This window comes from Hoplias malabaricus, chromosome 11 (assembly GCF_029633855.1).
Source record: "Hoplias malabaricus isolate fHopMal1 chromosome 11, fHopMal1.hap1, whole genome shotgun sequence".
NCBI classification, from domain to species: domain Eukaryota; kingdom Metazoa; phylum Chordata; class Actinopteri; order Characiformes; family Erythrinidae; genus Hoplias; species Hoplias malabaricus.
In genome coordinates, this window is record NC_089810.1 from 12,879,470 (window position 1) to 12,900,089 (window position 20,620).

At 37.4% G+C, this 20,620-nt stretch overlaps 2 protein-coding genes across 3 annotated transcripts; one reads left to right on the top strand and one right to left on the bottom strand.

The window, feature by feature from the left end:
• Positions 1–1,473: 1,473 nt before the first annotated feature.
• LOC136709517 (galectin-4-like) lies at positions 1,474–11,822 on the bottom strand. Its single transcript, XM_066684813.1, has 16 exons — positions 11,698–11,822; positions 10,474–10,722; positions 10,264–10,352; positions 7,452–7,656; positions 7,155–7,268; positions 6,872–6,901; positions 4,403–4,438; positions 4,014–4,040; positions 3,900–3,926; positions 3,699–3,734; positions 3,432–3,458; positions 3,200–3,235; positions 2,859–2,888; positions 2,365–2,453; positions 1,809–1,974; positions 1,474–1,719 (listed from the first exon to the last, which is right to left on the bottom strand). The coding sequence occupies exons 2-16, from the start codon at positions 10,516–10,518 to the stop codon at positions 1,576–1,578; spliced, it is 1,101 nt and encodes a 366-aa protein (XP_066540910.1). The 5' UTR covers positions 10,519–10,722; positions 11,698–11,822; the 3' UTR covers positions 1,474–1,575.
• On the top strand, positions 11,156–13,721 carry LOC136709516 (synaptonemal complex protein 3-like). Of its 2 annotated transcripts, XM_066684811.1 has the most exons (6): positions 11,156–12,049; positions 12,136–12,170; positions 12,256–12,370; positions 12,564–12,663; positions 13,316–13,419; positions 13,517–13,721. In XM_066684811.1, the coding sequence occupies exons 1-5, from the start codon at positions 11,889–11,891 to the stop codon at positions 13,373–13,375; spliced, it is 471 nt and encodes a 156-aa protein (XP_066540908.1). In that variant the 5' UTR covers positions 11,156–11,888; the 3' UTR covers positions 13,376–13,419; positions 13,517–13,721. The 2 variants fall into 2 exon arrangements, with proteins under 2 accessions (XP_066540908.1, XP_066540909.1); XM_066684812.1 differs by lacking the exons at positions 13,316–13,419; positions 13,517–13,721 and adding an exon at positions 12,902–12,914.
• Positions 13,722–20,620: the final 6,899 nt, after the last annotated feature.

Consider the following 20,620-nt stretch of genomic DNA (forward strand, 5'->3'; position numbering starts at 1 on the left):
CTATGAAATAAACTATTGGTTTACTTTCAGAGTAGAGCACCATGTCTGGCCTCAGTGTAGTTAACACAATGTAAATATGCTAAAACCCTTAGCACCTGATTATGCCTCCATGTATACCGACTGTGACAAACTAACTTTACAAGCTGACAGAATATGCTTCCGCGTGCCAACCCCTGTACATAATCCACAACTAGAGTGTTCACCTACCCACTGTTCAAGATGTTGCGGTGTTGGAAGTATGTCATAAGTTACTCCCAGCAAAACCAGGAACTCGATCCATCCATCCATTATCTGTAACCGCTTATCCAATTCAGGGTCACGGTGCGTCCAGAGCCTACCTGGAATCACTGGGCGCAAGGAGGGAATACACCCTGGAGGGGGCGCCAGTCTTTCACAGGGCAACACACACACTCACACAAATTCTAGCAATATATATATATGTCAAATAGACATTAAGAACTTCTTATCAATATAATTTTGTCTATATTGATTATTTTTATTTTGTTATGTCCCCACTGTGTGTTCATGTTCATGTACTGTCCCTTTAAAACCATGCTACCTAGCTTTAGTCACGTGCTTCTGCCCCACCTGCCTTATGGAAGCAACCTAAATGCCGAGGCGGACCAAGTGACTTGAGAAATGAGAGGAACAAGCTTGGCCCAGCAACATAAGAAAAAATATGAATAGGGCCCTAGTGGTCTGTAAATATTTATTAAGGAGAGTGTGTTCTTCATTTTAAAGGAAGTGAAGTTGGTTATTATCTGAAGTATGATTGTATAATACAAAAAATCTACTCACTGTGCCTGTCAATCTGTGTCTGTGTACATATTTAAAGCCTGTAGGAGTGGCTTGATTTAGTGCTAAATATTCATTATTTCTGACCATTATGAGGTATGTTATAAGTACATTATGTAGACACTAAAGAACTGTGTACATTCTAACTAGATAAGGTAGAATTATTATAATTTATGTTTTATATTTAGCATTATTTTTTTCCAAAAAACAAACAAGCAAAACTAAATAGTTTTTTCTACCATTCCACTTATTTAATTAGGTACAATCAAGTGTCTTTCTTCTCTGTTACCTGTTTATACATTCTGGTTTAGATGCTGCCCCCTATTAAAGTATGTTGGCTGCCACTGCTCATGGATCCAAATAAATGCAGAGGGGCATCTGGCAGGACAAACTAGCTTCACTGTTGATTGTCCCTCTTTTGCTGAATGAACCCTGTTGATGTTTGGGAACTTTAATGTGTTAGAGGTAATTTATGGTAGAAATATTTTTCATTTTTATCTTTAATACTTATTTCAAAAGCTATCAATTGAGTAGCCCAAATCTCTCAGATTTTTTAAAATAACAAAACAAAATGCTAGCAATATTATGTAATGGTCTAGTTAGATGTTTCCAACTGTGAATATTTAAATGCACTGGACAAACAAAATGAGAACAACATACATGTTAAGGCCACATAACGTACTGTTTAATTTGTGATTAAAAAGTAGAGTTATGATGTTCCTATACTGGCATTTCGCATTTTAATGCAGTAACCAGGCCATTACTCCTCTAGATAAGAGTTCAGTAATGGATGTAGGAGAGCTGGACATCTCCCTCCACTTCCAGCATGGTGATCTGAGCATAGGGAAAACGATGGAAGTATGTGCACATGTGCTGTCCATTAGCAAACACCTTAAATTTCTCCTCACCACAACGAATGGAGATCTGCAAGAGAAAACACAATCACAATCATAGATATCACAATTTCTGCATTTCTATGCACTGAAAAAATGTCTGTATGAAAGAACACTCACTTCAAAGTACTGTCCCTCCAGGAAGGGGTTAAAGCCGATGTCTCTCTCTTCATCCCCCCAGCATCCACCAAGACAGCTGTTTCTGACCACCACTCCCTCTCTTATTCGTGGGTTAAGGTGGAAGGCGATGTCTCGTGAACCACCAACCACAAAGTTAATGCAAAACCTACAGCAAAAACAGCTTAAGGTTAAAGGACGGTATGAGAATTAAAATTAAAACATACTTATAAGTGCGCCTTGCGCCCGATGATTCCAGGTAGGCTCTGGACCCCCCGCGACCCTAAATTGGATAAGCGGTTACAGATAATGGATGGACATACTTATAAGTGGAGTTTTTAACTGGTTATGCTTAAAATGCACCACCACCCCCCCACACACACACACATACATGCATACAATATTCATGTAGTATAGCTTAAGCAATAAAGAGAATTTCACAATGTTGGCCCATGTTTTATCCATTTTTGTTGTTGTTGTTTGTTTAAAATAATCAAAATATATACATGTAAAATGTAAAAGTGATTGTTTCAAGCAGTTTTTAGATAATTTATTATACCTGTTTGCTCCATACGGCACCATGCCTCTGATGATAACCGTCCTCTTGATTGTCATCCCTCCAGGGATCATATCTGAATATGGGATGCCCTGAACACACATTTAGTAACCATACATGTTCTCAATAATAGAAACTCTTTTATATCAGTTTTAAGTAAGTTGCTATAAATCATGTGTTCAGTTTGGAGTGATGGGCCCTTGAGCACTTATTTGCTGTGTGGTAAATAAATTGATGCTTCTGTGTTGTCTGAAGGCAGTGAGGAGTTTTATTAGGCATTCAAATATGTTTTAAAGCACTTTTGTGTAAAGTATTTCAATGAAGGGAAATTTGTATTTCAGTGTTTTTAAATTAATAATTAAATGTATATTAACCATAAAAAGACAAAAGAGTGGGGAAAATGTTTTGATTGGAATTACAATGATATATTACACAAAAGATTATTTAAAACATACAAACAATTCAGTAATTGAGGAATAACATGTATAATTTCTTACAGGGTTGAAGATGGGTTGTAATCCCATTACCTGAGGACAAATATGATGGAAACACAATGTGAAAAACAGTGTGAACAAATGGTTGATCAATTTTATTACAATTTATTATATAATTCTTTTGCCTTTTTAGTTTATTTATCCACACCCCAGTGCTATATTATACCCAGGTCTTTAATGTGGACTATTTGCATGAATAAATAATCAGTAATCAAAAATCAAAGTGTAGCTGGACAGGCAAAATATTTTGTTAGATATGAGTCTGGAATATAAGAGACAAATGAATAGGTCTATTATATATGTTGTTGTTGTTCTATATGTACCAAAAATGTATTCCCACTTACTGGCAGATTTCCTCCTGGATAGCCCATTCCTCCTCCCTTAAATAGAGATATTATCTATAAATCTATAATTTACAATACTGTACAAAACATTTTAGAGGTATTTAATTTCCAGTCCAAATACTCATTTAATACAATTTAATGATTTTCAGGAAAAATAGTTAATCCATTTGAACAAATGAGGGGAAATTTCATTTTCGTAGTACACAAATAAGTAGGATAATCTGTCACTCACCCCCATACCAGGTCCTGGATAACCTCCCTAAAAGAAGAGTTACAGGGGAAAATGGGGAAATGTATACAGTCAAATTCAATTGACAAAAGGGCCCAACTTTTTAGTCAAAAATACAGATTCATTTTTTAAAAGGACTCTATTTCTTCTATACTTTAATTTCAGATTAATTTTAGATATTAAACTGCATAAATAAATAACAACTGCATTTTTTTAATCCTTTGAGTTGTACTTCCATATCCAATAATACACACAAGCAACCTTCCTTACCCCCATGCCACCCATTCCACCTCCTGGATAGCCTCCCTGTGGGTGCAGATGTTTGGAATTTGTTTGAAAGTATGAAAAATTGACATTAAGTGTAGAAATTAGCCCAAGGCCTGGGCAGAGGGCAACATCTTCCATCTATAACTATCAATAACCATATAAAAACAAACCCAGATTATACAGACATAGTGGTGCAGTACTTACCCCCATACCACCACCAGGATAAAATCCCTATGGAAGATGAAAAGCAATAAATATTACATGTATAACACTGTACAATACATTGATGTGGGTGGTCAACTTCAAGGAAAGGCTTACCCCCATTCCACCTCCAGGATATCCACCCTGCAATAATTTAGTAAGTTAATGTATATTGTTGCAATTGAACAAAACAATTCATTCCAAAATGGCAACTTTACGGGAAATATTATACGTTGTTTTATTAATCAGTTATAATAAAACATAAATAATAATTTAAATGAAATCATTTTAACGCAGATATTTTTGGAGACTATTTCTATGAGTGCATTCATCATCAAACAGTATAAGGATAGCTAGGGTGAGCTGACTCTATTAAATATTTTTACTAAATAAATAAATAAATGAAGATAAAATGGTTTGTTTCAATAGCAATGACATTTATACCATGGACATATTGTGCTTTATATTAAAGTAACACTGGCAAATTCAGTAGGCTATGCACTCACCCCCATGCCACCTCCCATGCCACCTGGATATCCACCCTGCAGGATTTGAGAGTAATAATATTTCATATACTCTACGTTGCTGAGGCATAAATTCAACTTAGTCTCAGATTAAAATGTTTTTCCAACTGTGGTTTTGTAAGGGTTTATAAGTAATCATTTGTATATCTGATTCTTATTCCTATTCCTTTACACCAAATCTTGGCCAATTTATACTAGCTATTTTAAGGATGTAGCAAGCTTGCATTTTCTATGATAAAATATGCCACTGACAAGAAACAGTGATTTGTGGAATTGTCTAATGTATGCACTTTACATGTTTACATTTACTTACTAGAAATAAATCCTTAAAAAAAGCACTGTTGGTTTATCATTATGTGTTACGCACAGCAGTTCTATTTAAACATTCACTATAGCAACACCCTCTGTGTGATAAATCACAGAATCTCAAATGGCACCATGTCACTAACATACCAATCAGAACTATGATCAAGGAGCTCCCTCCCATTAATAAGCTGGTGCAGCAGCTCATTCTCTTCGCTATGAAGACCATCAGTGCAGAGCAGCTCCAGTAAACAATAGTGATGGGAATTTCAGCTCTTTTTGGGGAGCCGGCTCTTTTGGCTCTCTTTCGGCTCCTAAATGGCTCTTTATTTTACCACTTATTTCCACTGGTACAGAACAATATTACCTACATTTTACATGACTATATGGACAAAATATTATTGTTCAATATTAAAAATAATAAATAGTGTTGCAATGGCCAATTGTTTTTATGGCTGTCTTGTAATAACTCCCTGATTGCACTCACGCATTCAATTGTATAAATAACTGGATTTTTATTTAAACACCTTAATAAAAAATCACTTGTAAACTCTGAAATATAGCCAATGGAACCCAAAAGTTAGGTATTACAAAATAGCTTATTAAATTAAATAATCATCCATTTCTGGGTAATAAAATAAACAAATATTCTGCAAAGTGCAAAACAGCAGCATTCAACGGTAGTGATTAAAACAACCACAACTGTCAACAACCATTTAACTGATGTGTGATGTGGCAGGGTAAATGTTTTACCCATTTTAGAGATGCTAATTTCTGAAGCTAACGCATTGTGATTGACCAACTCCCTGCTAGTTAACATTTTACGACAGGCCACCGCTGCTAGCTAAAGCATTAGGGTGAGGTTTTGCCCAACAACCTTTGGATCCATGGTTTTGCCAAAAGACACTCATCCCATGGTGCATGACTCCTGGCCAAGAAGGCCCCAAATCCCACACAACAGAGGGATCTCACTGACCTGGGGAGAAAAACTGAATGTCAAGTCCCCAATCCAGTTTCTATTCAAGCAATAGGTGCTTGTTGCACATTTGGAGAAATGGAAGATAATGAAGAGGACACCCTCATGTTTACACAGTGTGGCCTCATTCATTAGCCCAAAAAAAGAGTACACCAAACCCTGGAAGGCAGGACATCATAGCGGAAACAGGGAGACATGAAACTACAATGTACAAAAAGAAAGCCATAACCCATATAACAGATTTCACAAGTTTAAACACCAAAAATATTATCATCAATACAGTTTCACTCCCCAAACCTAAAACTCCAAAATTTTGCTGTTGGCCAGGAAATTGAGAGACATGTGTACACATTTTTTTTCCAACCTTCATGCAGATCTGCAACAGCTCTGCCTTGACACTCTCTGCCTCAAAGGTCCCTTTTATTTCTTTATGCTGTGCTCCTAGCTGAAAACACAGATGCTAGGGGAGACCTTCTGCAGTAGTCGGTAGCAAGCTATGATGTCGCATAACTCTTATTATCCACCTCTCGCTGTTATCTCAATAACTTCCGCTTGTCCAATTCAGGGTCACGGTGGATACAGAGCCTACCTGGAATTACAAAACGCAAGGCAGGAACACACCCTGGAGGGGGGATGCCATGCCGTTAGCTCAATTAGTGGGTCCACACCTGCTAACTTGGAAGAAAAACTCCATATCAACAGCTCTACATATGGGCCTACAATTCGCAGGCAAGAGCTTTGTGGCTAGACATGTCTGGCCTGCAAGACAGGAAAAAATCATGCTTGCTTTATTGAAGCCCAAAAGACATTTTGGCCCAGCCATCGAAGCCATACACCAGGAAAACAATATGCAGAAGGAAGGACAAGCATTTGGCCCCATTTGTGGAAGCGAACCTGTATAGGTTTATAAAGACAACTGCTGCGTCAGGTTATCTAGGAGGTGTGTGCTCCCAGATCACTTATGTGATTGGTCAACTGCCACTGGTGCTTCCATGATCTGTTACACAGAGAGCCATTCCCATAGTGAGATACATCACTTGTGATTCAGTGGATTGGGGGTATGCAAGTAATTTTATCATTCTAGTCCTATCAGATTCCAACCATTTACACATATAAATAAATAAATATTCACACTAAGACATATTCTAAAAGAAAAAAATGAATGCACTTACCCCCATGCCCCCTATTCCTCCTTGCATACCCTAAACAAAAGAAAGACTTTACCACTTTTATTCAAGTTAAACATATGGAGGGTAAACCGAGCTGAACAGGTTATTTATGATTTGATTTCCACTTGGGACTGCAAAGGAGTGCTAGCAGTATAGTAGAGGTGTTATGTTGTTTTTATGCCCCAAGCTAATGACTACAGGAATAACTGCACAACTTTGAAGTCCATAAACTTCAATAAATGTTCCATTCACAATTGCAGACTGTTAGATCTGATTGACTGCTCACCCCGATGATATTGATGGTGTCAATGGACACATCTCCCCCAATCTCCAGGGCACACACTCTCTCCAAAGGAATTCTGTGCTGGAACAGGTAGAAATCTTTCCCATTCACGTTCACCTGCACAGCCATAAAAGACCACATTCATGCTACACATTCCATCAAACGTAAAGCCAGACACATTTGAATGATTAAAAGTTATTGGCTGCAATACAGCACTATGTTGCATGTTGGAAAAAAACAGTGCCTATAGTTTATATATTGACAGTTCTTAAAAATAATTTAAAAAGCAATTCTTCACACCTGATAGCCCTCAGAGTTGACAACGATAATCAGTTCAAAATGTTCTCCCTTGTGGAAAGGCATTTGATGGACTTTCTCTTCTCCCTCCCAGGCTCCATTCTGGAAAGTATTGAAGACCACTTTGTCCCAGAAGTCAAAGCGAGGGTTCAAGTGGAAGGCAATATCACAACCTTCAAACTCACCACACATTAGATTCACATGAAACCTTTGGAGGGCAGCAGAGTAGGACAGAATTATATATATATAATTATATAAAAAATAGCACTGTGTCTATGTAAGCACTGTGTAACCTTCATTTAAGTTTTTCACTATTATCAACAATTAATCAAAACATGAAAAATAATGTTCATTAATTAATAAATGTGTACGTAGTACAGTTTTAAGTTACGTTTTTGATCTGTTTGCTTTGTTTTTGGTGTTTAAAATAGCTTTGTTTAGCCTGTGTTATCATCTTCTTATTGCACAAATTAAATGTATAATTGATAATGCAGTGCTACAATTTTATTTATGGAATTCATTCATTCATTCATTGTTTGTTACCACTTATCCAGTTCAGGGATGTGGTGGATCCAGAGCCTACCCAGAATCACTGGGTGCAAGGCAGGAACACACCCTGGAGGGGGCGCCAGTTCTTTTTATTTATGGAATTATGGAACTCTTAAGAAATTATTGATCAAACTTGTGCATTCTAAGTTCCTGACATACTCTCATATATATATATATTTAATCAATCCATTTGAATGTTTATTTTTTAAGTCAGTGAGTTACAAACAGAACTGTCTTTCTCATCTGATGTTGACTTCTGCTCCTTTAATATGCCATTATCACTAAGTTTTATATTTTTCGCTCTCACGAAAAAACATGTATCTCCATTTTTGTCCATGTTTAGTTCACTGAATCATTTATATTGTGTGAAAATTTCATTATTAATTTATCAATAGAAAATACTTGTAATGAAATATTTTTACATTGCCTGCCACTGAAGGTTTTATCATTCTCCTGAAAGTTAATATTTTGGAGATATGTGTTTTTCTTTGGACAGCGATGATATATACATTTTCTGTATACTTACTATATAATCAAATTTTTTAAACTACTCCTAGTCCTGTTAGTAATACTTTTCTCTAGAAAATCTACTTTGGTCTTTTTTCTATAACTTTACGTTATTCATTGTTGTTTATTAGTTCAGACTAACTTCACTTGAATGTAAACAGTACATTGCTGTCTGATTATTGATTTAAATGATATATTTTTCCTATATTTTCACACTGTTCTTCATTTAACCTGCCAAATTCAACATGCTGCCTGTTCCTTGGAGGACTTGGTGATGAGAAGGGTTGACTGTTAACATCAAAAACCCTCTGAGTACGCTGACAGAGAAAAGTACAGCATGTCCCAGAATTTCAAAGAGAGGAATTTAATTTACTGTAAATTTAATACATTCTGATCATTCAGGATTATTGACTAATCACCTATATATCTTCCATTATGGTCCTGTACTAGTCATGGTTTAGATAGCATGGTGTTCCTGTTATAAAAAGGCTGTGCAATGATCATGCTGAATGAAACCTAGATAAGAACAATGATGTAAAATAGGCAACTGATAACTGTGACTTATGAGCATTGGATGAATGTAAGTTTAGTAGTTTCTTCTAAAATGTTTTACTATCAGCGCCCTGCCCTCAGCGAGATATGGAAAACAAACTGGAACACCTTTCAGTACATAGAGTGAGCAATGAAAGCTTTGTTTGAGAATCCATTTACAGCATGTGTGGTTTAAGAAAATGTTTAAGAAATTCACAGTCCACATCCCTCTCTGTAATATTTAAAAACAGTTTTCAGTCAATGTTGTAATAGATTATATATGTTAATGAGCAATTTAAAGGGACAGTAATAACTTCTGCTTATGAACTTTAGTCGACAATATCAGAAATCAGTTAAAGTGTATGCTTGTTGATTACCCTTGTACATTCTGAAAATATATCATGTATATCAATGTAGGTACATTGATCCTTGTTGCCAAACGCCAGACTCCACCATAAGCAATGACTGGGACAACGCCCCACAAGAATCACTATCCTATTACTTAATTTAGATAAATCATCTATAAAGAAAAGAAAATGAAAATTGTGTCTGTATATATATATATATATATATATATATATATATATATATATATATATATATATATATATATATATATATATATATATAGTCATTCATTCATTCATTATGTGTAAGTGCAAAAGGCGGGAATACACCCTGGAGGGGACGCCAGTCCTTCACAGGGCAACACACACACTCACACATTCACTCACACACGTACAGACACTTTTGAGTCTCCAATCCATCTACCAATGTGTGTTTTTGGACCGTGGGAGGAAACCAGAGCACCCAGAGGAAACCCACACAGACACAGAGAGAACATACAAAACTCCTCACAGACTGTCACCAGGAGGAAACCCATACGGACACAGAAAGAACACACAAAACTCCTCACAGACAGTCACCTGGAGCGGGACTTGCACCCACAACCTATGCCCTTTTCTTTTTTTTTTTTTGTCTGAGGATATAATGGATATCACCAATACATAATACTTAAAGAACATTTAAGCAATTGCATAGTTCATATCATTAGTTCTGTTTGATTTAGTACATTGCAGTCTGAAAAAATAAATAAAAGGTTGTATGTCCATTTTTAATGTGGCACTACTAGTGCATTGTGTATGTATATCAGAATATTATTGAACTAATGATGTATAAAATGTCTTGAATTATTGTGCTATATTTTTACCATAGCCTCCACACTTGCCTGTTAATGTGATGGTGGATCTTGCCCTGGATGTAGAGGGACATTCCTGCTCTGAGACCTCCACAGATGGGACCAACATATGGAATGCTCTAAAGAATATAAACAGAAACACACGTTTGTTTTAAATCAACACTACACATGCACTGTGGGTTTTCCAAGTTTAGTAATGTAAAATTAGATAAGATGGAATAATTTCACAAGTGTACTCACTGGATTGTAGATGGGCTGATATCCTGGTGGAGCTACAAAGGCCATGTTTACAGGTTCCTGTCCTGTCCAGGTGAGGGGCAGGTAAGAAAATTATAGCAAGGAAAGTAGCCTGCTTTATAACCAGGCCTAAAGGGAGGGGAGCTGCCAGACCTCCTGAGTTCTTTCTTTGTTTGCTCACCCTCTTATCAGCAATTTCCCTGCAGTCTCCTGGTGTGTGTGTGTGTGTGCATGTGCTTTGAGAGGGCGTGTCTGCAGAAAAGAAAGAGGTTTATCACTGTTGAGTCACACAAGTGTTTATAAATGCATTTATATATTCTGTGCTTAACAGAAACCAGTAATAATTAGAAAACATAGAAATGTATCCTACATGGAGAACCACTTTGAGCATTTTGAGGACTAAGCTTCATTAAGATGTAAAACAAAAATGTGACTTTGGAGTAGCATATGGTTAGGGTTAGGGCAGGAGTCGGCAACCCGCGGCTCAGCTTTTGAATATAATTACAGATTATTTAATTAAAATGTATTTTATTTTAGTTCGTTCATTTTCAAAATGTAATTCTATGAAGATTATGGAGCTCTTGTAACATCTAAAATATTTTAATATTTAAAATATTTTGTCGCTCTTAATACACGTCACAACTTCCAACATGCGACACCCGCCAGTGTGCGGTTTCTTGAACTTTTTTACCCCGCTGACTGCACGGCGCCAGTAAAATAATGACGGCACGCAGAGAGAGGACAGCGTTTTTGTTTGCTGCCAGTGGATAATTTAAGTTCGGCGTTGTTTTTCCCCATTACTGCAAGGACTCAAATAGACATTGAGTATTTTACTTAACCGTCAACACAACAGCTTTTTTTCCCGCAAGGCGGGAATACACCCCGGAGGGTGGCAGCAGTCCTTCACAGGGCGACACACACACACACACACACATTCATTCACACCTACGGACACTTTTTGAATCGCCAATCCACCTACCAACGTGTGTTTTTGGACTGTGGGAGGGCCTCCGGAGCACCCGGAGGAAACCCAACGTTAACGACTATTCTGGAAAAACGCGGATCAACTCCGAGCTAGTGGAAAGATGTAGAAACCTGTTGATATGCAATAATAACTTTACAAGAGAGAAACGGAATATCAAAGTCCATAATATTAGCTAACCAACTCATTCATTCATTATCCGTAACCGCTTATCCAGTTCAGTTCGCGGTGGGTCCAGAGCCTACCTGGAATCATTGGGCGCAAGGCAGGAATACACCCTGGAGGGGGCGTCAGTCCTTCACAGGGCAACACGCACACCTACGGGCACTTTCTGAGTCGCCAATCCACCTACCAACATGTGTTTTTGGACTGTGGGAGGAAACCGGAGCAACAATTTTGTCTAATTATATTTTATTGTAGACATTAAGATACGTTTATGAAGTTATGTTGTATAAAATACAGTTTTTATGGGCAGATATTCCAATGGATTCTTTTAAATTGTACGAATGCTTGGTTAAAGACTCCAGTTCTTGACAAAATGGCAAAGAAGAGATCTGCAAGCTCATTTGAGGAAGATGACCTGGGTGTAGGTGTAGGGTGAGTCAGGCATTTGTCTTGATTTTCATATAGGTGATCTTTTTGGCGTTATTTTTCTGATGCATAGATATGTTTTTTTTTCCTAGAAATAAAGTTCAGTCAATGTTGGAGAAGTTTGGAGGTGAGGAAATTTCAGTCACAAACTATAAGCAAGCAACTAATATGCAGTGATTATTATAATGCTGTATGATTGTATACTGTTGCAGCTGACATTAGCAAGATGCAGGCCAAGAGAAAATGTTTGGAGGCATTCACAAAAACGTCCCTGAAAGGCAGCAACCAAAATATTGAACAGCTGTGGAAAACTCAACACTGCCAACGGTAAACACTCAGTGTAAGGCTAGTCCTACAGTGTGGAGTAATTGTTGTTTTGTTGAGTATATCACTATGCTTCACATACTTTAATTTTGTAAATCAATAGGAGGGAAATGTAAAGGGTTAATATTGTAATAAGTGGAATGTTGAGAAAAAATGGTGTTGTATTTTAACTTGTTTTTTCTTTTTTTCCTTGCAGGCAGAAGCTGACACAGGAGTATTCTCAGCAGATGTTTGCAGTGCTGCAGCAGTGGGAGACTGATGTTCAAAAGTCTGAGGAGCAAGAGGAAAACCTTAATGTTTGTGTTGAAGGAAATGAAGTTGGAGTCCATAAGATTATTAGCAAAATACTTGAATATCACCTTTCTAGTTCAATTTATTGCTACATATCTCTGTTGTTTCTTAGTAAATTATTATATTATTATTATTATGAATTTTAGGGTGAAACAATTTGTAAATAGTGTGTAGAAACATGTACTGTAAATAATCAAACACTTCTTTAAATTGTATCTACATTTTTAACATTTATCTCCACAGAAATGATTTCTCCAGCAACAGATGCTCTTCCAGCAGGCTCGAGTTGTGCAGAGACAAAAAATAAAAGCGATAAAAGAGCTGTACAAACTGTCAATGTTAGAAAATTGGAATTTTACGTTTAATAAATCTAAAGGAGTACTGAGAGAATATGAATATTCATTTAAACAAATAGATGGATACAAACAGACAAGAAATGGTGCCAGTTAATATTTTGCTTCATAGGTAAAGGGCAGTTTTAGAATGTCATCCTTTGTTTTGTAAATGTAATGCAAATTCGGTTATTAAGAAAATTATTCATCCCAATGCTAATTTATTTGTTTGGCACGAAGAACACATACATAAGTATCAATAATATAAAGTTAAAGGGAATGAAAGGAATTTTTCTGTAGAAAATGCATACTTTGTCCCCTACAGAACATGGAAGACATGGAGAAGAGCCATGAGGCTTTCCTCCAAGGCACCAAATGGAGCTGAAGAAGGAGATGGCTCTGTTACAGAAAAAGATAATGATGGATACTGTGAGTGCATTTCTAAATATCTGTTACTCTTCTCAAACAGATCAGGGTCCTGAAAATGCTGCTGCATCACTAATTTTGTTCTTTAAATATTTTATAGCAACAACAGGAGATGGCCACTGTGCGGAAGTCCCTTCAGTCCATACTTTTCTGAAGTGTAGGTGATGTTTCCTGAGCAGAGACATAACTGTATTAGTATTGAATTGGGAAGAATATATTCACATATCTTTATGACAGTTCCTGTTATAACAAATTAATTTATTCTTTACTAATATGTGTGCCATACTAATTTTCATTTTCTTAACTGCCACAAATAAATAATATTTTACTTCTTGGGATGAGCATCATTTTTTGTTACACATTTTTGCAGAGCCTTAGAATAGTTAATGTAAAGATAAAGTAAAACAAATGCACACCTTCAGCCCAAGACAATTTTTTCTTTATTCCTACATTTTAAATATTATATTTGTTGTATTTTAAAAGTATATTATTTAAAAAATAAATAAAAATATATATTTTTTGAGTCGCCAATCCACCTACCAACGTGTGTTTTTGGACTGTGGGAAGAAACTGGAGCACCCGGAGGAAACCCACACGGACACGGGGAGAACACACCAAACTCCTCACAGACAGTCCCCCAGAGCGGGAATCGAACCCACAACCTCCAGGTCCCTGGAGCTGTGTGACACCTACCTGCTGCGCCACCATGCCACCCCCATTCCACCTTGTTACCCTAAACAAGACACAATTCATTACAGTAAAACAATGAATTGTGGGAGGAAACAGGAGCCCTCAAAACCCACACAGACAGTTTGTGAGAGGGTTTGGTGTGTTCTTCCAGTGACTCAAAGTGGGGTTTTTAGCCCACAGTCCCAGGACCCTAGAGCTCTCAAAGCAACATTACCTCTAGCTCCACAATGCCACCCCAATATTTATAATTTAAATTGAACATGTGTGTTCACCATGCTTGACAACTTTAACTCTGCAAATAAAGTTCTGATGCTTACTTTATTGCTGAATTATAGTTGAAAACAGTTGATGGATAATCAAGTCATAGTTATTCTGTGGTATTTAAATTGAATGAGACAAGTGACCTGAATAGACAGCCAAATTATTCATCAATTTGGTTGGTACAATGTGAGAATTATGTATTATTCTAGACCTTGACACCAACATAATGTACATTGTTTCCCTCATTTTATGACCCAGACTAAAAGCCACTTACTTGACAAGGACTATGAATTGCTGCATGTCAACTCTGTCCATCACCTGATAGAAGACCATGATTGCCAATTGAACGTTCCATTCAGTGTTTCAGACTATTAGACCTCGTTTATAACTCACCAGGACATGGATGGTGTCAGTGGACACATCTCCCCCAAGTTCCAGGGCACACACACTCTCCACGTTCTGTGCTAGTACAAGTGCAGATGTTTCCCATTCACGTTTATCTGCACAGCCATAAAAGAGCATATACATGCTACATGTTCCATGAAATGTACCGCCAGGACCTTCTGAACTAATATTGTTTATTAGTTGCAATACACCAGTGCAAAGATTACTTATATATTGATTATGAGTTCAAATAAATAAATAAGTGAAGGCAATTACAGACCTCATAGCCCTCCAAGCCAACAGCAATAGTCAATCTTTTCTGTAAAACAGCACATTGAATGCACAATAACAGATTACAGGAACACAAACATACACATATCCTAGTCCTGGAGATCTACCGCCCTGCACAGTTCAACTCCAACCCTAATCAAACACCTGACCCAGATAACGAATACCTTACCACTTGCATATTTGAGTTGTCTGTGTTGGATCTGAGATCTCCAGGGCAGGACTGAGCAGCCCTAACTCATAGCATGGTACTCAAAGCCTTTACAGGGGTTCGACAAAGTGTTGGATCATCCTTAACAAGAAGAACGGGGATATTCACTTAATTATTCACTTCACTTAACATTGTTTTAATGTTCAAGCCTCTTGTGGTTGAGAGTGACACAGACAGAAAATATGAGATTGTTTCATTAAACATTTATCAAGAAAGTCTCAAGTATGGGGATGAAGTCGAAAAGTGAGCTGTATATGTACCACCACGATACAAATGAATTTGATTCACACTGAAATCTGCAGGTTAATAAAAGATGAATCATGTCCGTGGTATATTTTGTAATGTTCAACAGATCAAACTGATATTTTTGTTATTTGTGAAGCTTCAGTGAAAAAGTGACTATAAGAAAGAAATTCATTGTAAGAAATTAATATGGACACTAGATGGCAGCATGAAGCCAGGAGTCCAATTCTTCAAAATAACTATTTTCCCAATTTTTTTTTTTTTTTCGTTTTTATTATCGTATTTAACTAGGGTGACCAGACGTCCTCTTTTACCCGGACATGTCCTCTTCTTTAGACTTACAAAAATGTCCGGGCGGAATTTCACAAACGTCCGGGATTTTATTTTTCTAGAACTTACTTAGAATTTCGAGAAGTTTCGCAAGTTTCACAAACTAGTCCCGCCCTCCCCTTCTCCGATTGGTTCGCTTGAGAAGGGGGCGTGGTGAAGTAGCCTAAAATCTTCTGATTGGACGGTCTGACTGCAGAGCTACCGTTATTGGTCGATATCCTTCTCTGTAAACATTTAATTGGTCAGTCTGCACGTCAGTAGTCCTTGTTTACCTCATGTACCTACCCTTATCTCGAGCAGCTCTGCCGAAACGTAAATGTAAGTTTTCGGATGAATTAAAAAAGAAATTCCCATGTTTTGTGTAGCAAATAAAGGTGTAAAGGAAATGCACATATTGGTTCAGCTAAGCATACAACGGCAGCGAGGGGCCATGCTTCCTCCCTTAAATAGGGAAAATAAGAGTTGTTATTTACAATTCTGTGCAAAACAATTAACAGATCACACTTATTTCCAGTCAAAATGTTCCTTAAGTAATATGCACAACATTTGAGGGAATATTTCTAAGAATTTAGATTTAGATATTTTTTTAATAGTACGCAAAGTAAGATGAGATGTCACTCACCCTCTTTCCAGGACCTGAATAACCTCACTAAAAGAGGTTACAATTTTGATGAATTATTATGTATTACTATTATTATTCATTCATTCCAGCTTATCCAGTTTAGGGTCGCGGTGGGTCCAGAGCCTACCTGGAATCATTGGGCACAAAGTGGGAATACACCCTGGAGGGGGCGCCAGTCCTTCACAGGGCAACACAGACACACTCACACACACACACACTTTTGAGTCGCCAATCCACCTACCAACATGTGTTTTTGGACTGTGGGAGGAAACCGGAGCACCTGGAGGAAACCCACGCGGACACAGGGAGAACACATCAAATTCCTCACAGACAATCACCCGGAGCGGGAATCAAACCCACAACCTCCAGGCTCCTGGAGCTGCGTGACTGTGACACTACCTGCTGCGCCACCGTGCCACCCTACTATTATTATGTAATAGTATTATATTAGATTCCCATATTTTTTAAAAATCTTTAGTCGTTTGTCCTTATATGCTTTAATTTTAGAGTACCTTGAGATAACACACACACACACACATAACATTTTTCTTACCCCCATGCCACCCATTCCACCTCCTGCATAGCCGTCCTACAGGTGCAGATATTTGGAACTGTATGAATTTTTATTGTATATATGAAATACATATTAAGGGAAAAAATAAGGACTGGGCCAAGGGCAACAACATTCATCTATAACCAAAAGTAGGGTAATACTTACCTCCATTCCGACATCATTATAAAATCCCTATGGAAGAGGAAAGGCACTTAAATATGACGCTGTATACTACATCGATATAGGGGTAACTTCAAGAAAAGGCTTATCCCCATTCCACCTCCAGGATATCCACCCTGCAGAAATTCACTAGGTTAATGTTTATTGTTGCTGATGGACAGAAACATTTTATTCCAAAATGGAAATAGTACAGTAAATATTCTTAGTTTATAGCCATACTTAGCTTACAATATGTTAGTGTAAATAATTTTAGTGAAGATGTATTAATCATATAACTTTCAAACAAGATAGTGTTTGTCTGTGTCAAAAGGAAAAACAAAAACTGGAGATACAATGGATTGTCCCAACAGCAATGACATGTTTATCGTAGACTTACACAGACCACCTCCCATGCCACCTGAATATCCACCCTACAGGATATGAGAGAGTCATAATTTCTCATACATGTTGAGTTAATAAGGCATGGATTAAGCTTAGTCTCAAACTAAAAGATTAAAACTAAGAATACAGTGATTCTCTGGATTTATGTGTTTCCTATTACATTTAGATTCTACTCTAAAACTTTACTATTTTTACTAGCTATTTTAAGGAACACAACAAAGGCATCTCACTGTGTTTGATCTTTAACAGTGATTTAATCTCTCCCTGAAGCTCACATTCTTGAGTTAAAAATTGCACTTATAAAATGTATAGCAGCAACATTAACACAGCAGCATGCCTGGCTGGTGCACATTATTTATGTCATTGCTGAAAACAATCATCGCTGAAATAATTCATGGTTGACTCAGCATTCGTTTTAAATATCAGCAGTTTTCTTTAAACCCTCTGGGCCAGCCATTCACAGGCCAGGTTTAAGAGATAAGAAATGGGTAAAGTTCCTGACACACCAGCCCTTTCTACTGAGTCAGAGCAAGTAGTTCCCCATTTCTGACAGCGTGGTGTGCATGCATAATTCACCCCTGTTCTTATAAATGGTTACAAAGGGTTTTAAACTTCATTTTCCCATTTGTGCACAGATAATATCTACATGTTGTCCTCAAGTGTTTCTCACTGATCCCCACGTTTCTCACATATTCAGCCTTTTTTTTAATAGTGTGTGTGGAAGAGGCTCTAGCCTATGGAAGTACATTTCTACCAAATAAAATACTTTCTTAAACAAATGCACCAGTTTTTTTTTTATTGATATGTAAGTTGCTATCTCAGTATTTTTTTGAGATACTAAGTCAGTATATTTACGATAGTACACTATCTCTGTAAATTGACATCTCATTAATTTGAAATACTATGTGAATATATTGAGATAGTATACTACATATATACAAACTTACATATTCATGAAAAAAATAATTGGAGCCTTTTAAATTTTATTATAAATTACTACTAGCAGCAGTTCTCAGAATATCTCAAAGGCAGACAAATCTAGAATTTGAAATTCTGCTGTCCAATTTCCTGAGCTTGTGCTACAATTTAAACCATGCCAAGAGTTTAGTTCCCAGACAAGACATCACCTATTTCAGAGAGACCCTCTTCCACTCTTGACACAGGCACACCTCTGGATGTGGTGTGTGAAGAAAGCGGTAATGATGAATGGGTTGCTCACTGGATGAGATGCAGTTTCTGAAGGTAGCATTATGGCTGCCATGGCTTCACAACCAACACATAAACCCCAAATATCTTGGTCAAGTCAGACAGCACTATGAAGGTAGCGTACATAAGTCACCAAGGAGGGGTGTGCTCCACGCAGGTGTACATGCTATCATTCAAACAATTCCTTTGGAGCAGCACTCTTCACAGTTTCAATGTATGCCTTTGTGTGCTGGGCCACATGAACAGCAAGGCAATTCTCCTCTTCACAGTGACTCCCAGATATGGAGAATGGAGTCTCCACCGACAGCTGGTCAGTAAGATTAGGGATGTGGCAGGGCTGCCTTAGGTTTCTTTGCCTTAAGCACAAATGAGAACATTCCACAGTTTTTCCTTTCTTATGGGAAAAAAGTGTTTTTGCTGTTGAGATTCATACTGACTGCTCTGACCAAAAAAGAGAGAAAGGCTTTTTTTTCTCCTGCTGATTGCAGTGAACTGGCCAGGGAGTCTGGGGAAATTATGTAGCTCCATTCAGAGGAGACATATTCTTTCCCATTAAACAGCGACCTGTTTTCACAAGAATGGGGTGGGGCCACCTCAGATTATATAGGAAGTGGGTGTTCCCAGATAACCTTAGTGACTAGTCACCTGCCAGATGAGATGCCATTGGTGCTTCCATGGTCGGTCACACAGAGAGCCTTTCCTATAGTGAAATACATCACTTCAGGGAACTGGGGTTATGTGAGTATGTCAGAATTGTAATAAATGTTCCATTCACAATTGCAGACTGTTAGATCTTGTTTACTGCTCACCCCAATTATATTGATGGTGTCAATGGACACATTTTCCCCAATCTCTAGGACACACACTCTCTCCAAAGACATTCTGTGTGGGAACAGGTAGAAATCTTTCCAATTCACGTTCACCTGCACAGCCATAAAAGACCATATTCATGCTACACATTCCAACCAATGTATTGCCAGACACATTTGAATGATTACTATTTGGCTGCTATTACTATTGGCTGCTATTAAGCATGTTGTTGCATGTTGTAATAAATCAGTACCTATAGTTTATACATTGATCGTTTTCATTCTGAAAATGTAAAAAAGCAATTCTTCACACATAATTCAGAGTTGACGACAACAATCAATTCAAAATGTTGTCCCTTGTATAAAGGCATGTGATGAATTTTCTCTTCTCCTTCCCAGGCTCCATTTTGGAAAGTACTGAAGACCACTTTGTTCCAGAGGTCAAAATGAGGGTTCAAGTGGAAGGCAATATCACATTTATCAAACTCACCACACATCAGATTCATATGAAACCTTGGAAGGGCAGCAGAGTTCAATTCAATTAATAGAAAAACATTTAAAACAATTAACACGAAACATGCCAGAGCACAGTGTCATGAGCTGCACCCTCAGGAGAGGATTACTGGGTGCTTTTTATGATGATCAATACATTAAATTGTATTGTAAATACATTGTAAATTTTCAGGAAGGATTCTAGGCTATGACCAGTAAAAAAATACCCCCTGGTTATATTTATCCCATGTAAATTGAGATGTGGGCGAATATTCCATCATATCCCATAGTAAAGGAGTTTTTGGATTTAGTCTGAAAATAAGAGATAAAATGAATGGTTCTGAGCTGCAGCTTACACAGATGGCAAGCACTTCAGAACTGTCTCTGAAGGGCAATTCAGCCATGAATGAATTTTTTCCTTGCCAGTCCCAGCAATTGAACCTGCAACCCTCCAGCCTCAAGCTCAGTTCTCTAACCTCAAGAAAACAAAAGAGAATGGTTAAAAAACAGTGTTTCATTCTCATTTAAAGGAACACGTTGTTGGGTGTAAATTG